General features: G+C 51.1%; 1 protein-coding gene across 1 annotated transcript; it reads left to right on the top strand.

Annotated features, from left to right (window-relative positions):
* Nucleotides 1-2,085: 2,085 nt before the first annotated feature.
* LOC126999787 (uncharacterized) lies at nt 2,086-4,895 on the top strand. The gene is made up of 2 exons (XM_050862746.1): nt 2,086-2,821; nt 4,486-4,895. The coding sequence occupies exons 1-2, from the start codon at nt 2,113-2,115 to the stop codon at nt 4,893-4,895; spliced, it is 1,119 nt and encodes a 372-aa protein (XP_050718703.1). The 5' UTR covers nt 2,086-2,112.
* Nucleotides 4,896-5,206: the final 311 nt, after the last annotated feature.

Here is a 5,206-nt window from a genome sequence, read left to right as displayed (position 1 = left end):
CAGGAGGGGCGACGATGTTGGCCTGGATAAACTCCTGCAAGGTATCAACAGTACTTGTTAGTTCGGTGATCTTCTTCTCGCCAGCCGTTAGCCTTTCGTCCTGTTGAAGGAGTCTCGTTTCCATCTGCTGAGTCAACAGGCAGATCTTGCAGACAGTCGATCGTCCTGAGAAGAAATGACCAGAGAAGTTTCCTGTGCAAGTCGAACATTTCTTTAGCGCCATCTTGGTAAGGAGGAGGTATCTATATATTTGCTTTGCTTTTCTTTTTCGTAGGGCAGAGGGACGCGTGCGTGAATAAGCGAGAATAAGTGAGAGAGAGAGAGAGAGAGAGAGGGAAGGCGTGGGAGATAGGGATGGAGGGAGAAGAGGGCGAAGGAAGGGGGAGAGAGAGGTGGGAACGAGATAGGGAGTGAGGAAGGAGAGACAGAGAGGGGCAAGTGGGGGTAGTAATGAGAGAGAGGGAGGAGGGGGCAATGGAGAGAGAGAGAGAGAGAGAGATGGGAAGGCGTGGGAGGAGATAGGGATGGAGGGAGGAAGAGGGCGAAGGAAAGGGGGAGAGAGAGGGTGGGAACGAGATCAGGGAGTGAGGAAGGAGAGACAGAGAGAGGGCAAGTGGGGGTAGTAATGAGAGAGAGAGAGAGGGAGGGCAATGGAGAGGAGGCGAGAGAAGAGGAGGAGCAGAAACGCGAGAGGGAGGAGGAGGATTACTGGTCTCTGGGGAATAATCTGGTCAAGTCAGGTCAGGTAGGTCTGAACACCTGCGTAGGAAGTGGCGTCAGGTGGAATCTGGAAATATATAAAGAATGTGGCGGAAAGAGTGTAACACTGTGTTTTGTGTATAGGTGTATATATGTTTTACAGGGCGCTACTGCGAGAGGGTAGATACAGGCGGAGAGAGGTAGTAAAAATAAGGGCAACACTTAATCCTGTCCAATGGTCGAAGCACGTGGTCGCACAGCAAACAGCACACAACTGCGGGCCGCTAACTCGGTTGACAATAAGCAGTACGCAGCACGACGCGAAATAGCACACGGCACACACAGCAAGATCTACAGTACAGTTCAGTACAGCACACGAGGTGGATTCATAAGCGAGAGGTCACGGAAGTGGGAGCGCGTGCAGTTTGACCTCTCAGGGTGAGGGCTAGGCGCTGACTGAGAGAGAGAGAGAGAGAGAGAGAGAGAGAGAGAGAGAGAATGGATTAGCTTGACAAGTGTTTGTAAAGTCTCCAGAGCTGACATTCACATTTGAGTATTCCACTATATCCGGTTAGGGTGAGGAGGAGGAGGAGGAGGAGGAGGAGGAGCAGTAGGATGAGGAGGAGGAGGAGGAGGGTGAATCATAACGTCATAATTGTCACATACACTCAGACTTTCATTTTCTCCTTCTCCAATTTTTATCTTCTTCACCTCTCTCTCTCTCTCTCTCTCTCTCTCTCTCTCTCTCTCTCTCTCTCTCTCTCTCTCTCTCTCTCTCTCTCTCTCTCTCTCTCTCTCTCTCTCTCTCTCTCTCTCTCTCTCTCTCTCTCTCCCCACGCTGCCAGGCTTCCTGTCTCCATGCTTTCTTTCTTCTCTTTCGTCTCCATTATTTTCTGATTTTTTCCCTTCTTTTGTCTACCTCTTGTTCTTCTTCTTTAACTTCTTCTTGTTATTGTTGTTGTTCTTCCTCCATTGCTCTCCTTTCTTTTCCTTTGTATTCTTTTCTTCTTCTTTCTTCCCTTTCGTCTCCATTCTTTTCTGGTTATTTCCCTTCCTTTCGCCTGCTGCTAAGAAGACAAGGCTAAGGGTGTCGCAGGCGGCGCCATGTCAAGGCGTGTGCATGTACCCGCGCAACATCCTGCACCAGTGCTTGAAAAAGGAGGAGAATGATCTACGAGCTCAGTGTCTCCCTCTTCGTGACGCAGTGGTCGCTGCTCGTTGAAATATCTATCCAAGCTGGGAAGAGGCGCGCCCGACTCGATCCCAACACACAAACCCACCCACCCACACACACACACATACACACACCACATACTCAAACCCACCAACCCACACACACACACACACACACACACACCCACACACACACCACATGCTCAAACCCACCCACACCCACACACACGGTGAGCCACGATGAACACCAGGCTGTCCTTACTCATGGTGTTTCTAAAGTCATTGTTGCCCGCGCCCGGAGCCTCCCTCAGCCCAGGCCTGGACCCACGCTGCCCCGCCAATACTACCATCTCGGGGGATGATGAATGGGCGAACATTTACACCTGGCAAATTGTGACGCACGGCTGTTGCAAGGTCTTGTTCGTGCACCCCGATCCTGGCTTCAAGGGGGTTAGGCTCGTGGCGGCGGGCGATGGCTGGCAGCAGGACGCCTGGTTCACGCTGGACAACACTTGCTTCCCTCTGGACGCACGGTGGTGGAGGTTGTTGGTAGGTGTATGGGGAGGGAGGAACGATGACAACAACAATGATGGCTTTCTTGTCTTTGGTGTACGGACTGGTGATTGTTATCTTGTGTGCCGCAGAACAGGCCACTTCCTTAATGCCGTGAATGTTACTGTTGTGGCTCACGGGCCCTCAAGGTGGAGATTATCGTACTCGCGGCAATGCAATGTAGAAGGATACAAACAAGACAGATACTCATGGATAAACTGCACCTCCCACCCCACCACCACCACCACCACCCCTACCACCACCACCCCTACAACCACCACCACCACCGCCACCACCATCGCCATCATAGTCGTGCCGGTGGTGATTGGTGTTGCTGTTGTTGTTGTTCTGCTAGTGGTGCTGACGAAGTGTTACTGGCAGCGAAGGGAAAATCCAGGTAAATTCTCTCTCTCTCTCTCTCTCTCTCTCTCTCTCTCTCTCTCTCTCTCTCTCTCTCTCTCTCTCTCTCTCTCTCTCTCTCTCTCTCTCTCTCTCTCTCTCTCTCTCTCTCTCTCTCTCTCTCTCTCTCTCTCTCTCTCTCTCTCTCTCTCTCTCTCTCTCTCTCTCTCTCTCTCTCTCTCTCGTTTTCTTGCCTGCTGAACCCAAGTAGTGACCTGCTGTCCTGTTCATTACTACAACAAGGCTAACTAGGGGCCGGCTCGCTCTGCTGGTGATCTTCTTGTCTTCCTAACTCACTACAATGGATAGATCTGTAGATGGATGGCCTACTCTTTTTGTCTTCTTTTTCTTCTTTTCTTTCATCTTTTTTTTCATCTTTTTCTTTTTCTTCTTCTCTTTCTTCTTTAACTTTTCCTTTTTTCCACATTCTCCTTGTACTTCTCTTCTTTCCTCTTCTTTTTATCCTTTTTTTACTTCTTCTTCTTTTTCTTCTTCTTCTTCCTCTTCTTTTTCTCCTCATTCTTCTTCTTTCTCCTTTTTATCTTTTTCTTTCTTTCTCTCTCCTCCTCCTCCTCCTCCTCCTCCTCCCCAGACGTGCCCAACTCTCACGTCAACTATTTACAAAGGTCAAAAAGGAGATCAAACGGGTTTTCATGAGTGTTTTTTTTTCACACTCATAGCATAGAAGAAGGGTCACACTACCACCAGGGTCATTAAACAACCCCTGGAAATGCCCAAAACTCCTTCAAGAAGCGTGTCAAATGTGTGTGTGCTGCCGCGCCGACCCCCTGAAGCATTTACGGAGTTTAGGAATACATTGCAGCAGATTAATTAACTGAACATGGCGTGCAATTCTTTTATGTGAAGACGGAAGGGAGTTTAGGAATACATTGTAACAGATTAATTAACTGAACAGGGCGTGCAGTTCTTTTATGTGGAGACGGAAGGGAGTTTAGGAATACCTGCTGACGGTAAGGGACGGAAAGAGACTGACAACTGAACATGGCGTGCAGTTCTTTTATGTGGAGACGGAAGGGAGTTTAGGAATACCTGCTGACGGTAAGGGACGGAAAGAGACTGACAACTGAACAGGGCGTGCAGTTCTTTTATGTGAAGACGGAAGGGAGTTTAGGAATACCTGCTGACGGTAAGGGACGGAAAGAGACTGACAACTGAGGCCCGAAACAGACAGACAAAATAAACATGAAACGCCAAATTAAGAGAAGAGAAAACCCCCCCCAAAAAAAACAGCAAACACGTCGACCAGACAAACAAACAAAAAGAATGCACATCTAAGTATTCCACTATAAACAACTTTTGGGAATATACGATTAAGGAGAAGGAGTAGGAGGAGGAGGATAAGGAGGAGTAGTAGGATGAGAAGGAGGAGGGACAATCTTAACTTCATATCACATACGCTCAGACCTCCATTATCTCCTCCAATACATCCTTTTTCTTTTCTCTCTCTCTCTCTCTCTCTCTCTCTCTCTCTCTCTCTCTCTCTCTCTCTCTCTCTCTCTCTCTCTCTCTCTCTCTCTCTCTCTCTCTCTCTCTCTCTCTCTCTCTCTCTCTCTCTCTCTCTCTCTCTCTCTCTCTCTCTCTCTCCCCCCCTTCGTGACGGACGTCGTCGTCATCGTGGTAATGGTCACATTCTTCCCGCAGTGCCCCGCGTGCCGACGCGGCGTGGACTGGCCGCCTCCTGGCGCGTCGGTGTCGAGGAAGCGGTCAGCGACAGCCACGTGGAGCCGCCCATGGGCACCACCGTGCTCCCGCTCGTGGCGCCGCGGCAGCAGGATCACATCTTCGACGACGACGAGGAGCACATCTACGACGAGTTCCCCGACCCTCTAATCTGCCAGCAGATCCCCGAGCCTCCAATCTACGAGGAGATCCCCGGGCCTTCAATCTACGAGAATGTCTCCGAGCCTCCAATCTACGAGAATATCTCCGAGCATCCACCCAGCCACAAGGCCGAAAACTTAGACTCCGATGATGATGCTTACCTCACACCGAGGCGAGCACCCATGGGCACACCCTCAGGGCACCGACCCAGCCACGGGCCGAAAGCTTAGACTCCGATGATGATGCTTACCTCACACCGAGGCAGGGCCCCCGTGCACACCCTCAGGGCACCGACCCAGCCACGAGGCCGAAAACTTAGACTCCGATGATGATGCTTACCTCACACCGAGGCGAGCACCCATGGGCACACCCTCAGGAATTACAGAGGGCTGAGGTCGTGCGTGAGACCCTGCTCCCGACGCACTGAGGCCACGGCCTGCTGCACCCAGGCCAGCACGCCACGCAGTAAGCACGGCAGGATGAGGGCAACCAGGCGGCAGCACAGTGCCCTCCAGCCAAGCAGGGGGCAGCACCGTGCCCT

Source organism: Eriocheir sinensis, chromosome 1 (genome assembly GCF_024679095.1).
Source record: "Eriocheir sinensis breed Jianghai 21 chromosome 1, ASM2467909v1, whole genome shotgun sequence".
Lineage (NCBI taxonomy): Eukaryota > Metazoa > Arthropoda > Malacostraca > Decapoda > Varunidae > Eriocheir > Eriocheir sinensis.
This window is presented reverse-complemented; position numbering and strand designations above follow the sequence as displayed.

Bases quoted from the DNA above. Each gene is read 5' to 3' on its own strand.
- LOC126999787 (XM_050862746.1), top strand. From the start codon at position 2,113: ATGAACACCAGGCTGTCCTTACTCATGGTGTTTCTAAAGTCATTGTTG. The intron at 2,822-4,485 runs GTAAATTCTCTC...TTCTTCCCGCAG, and splicing joins GCAGCGAAGGGAAAATCCAG to TGCCCCGCGTGCCGACGCGG.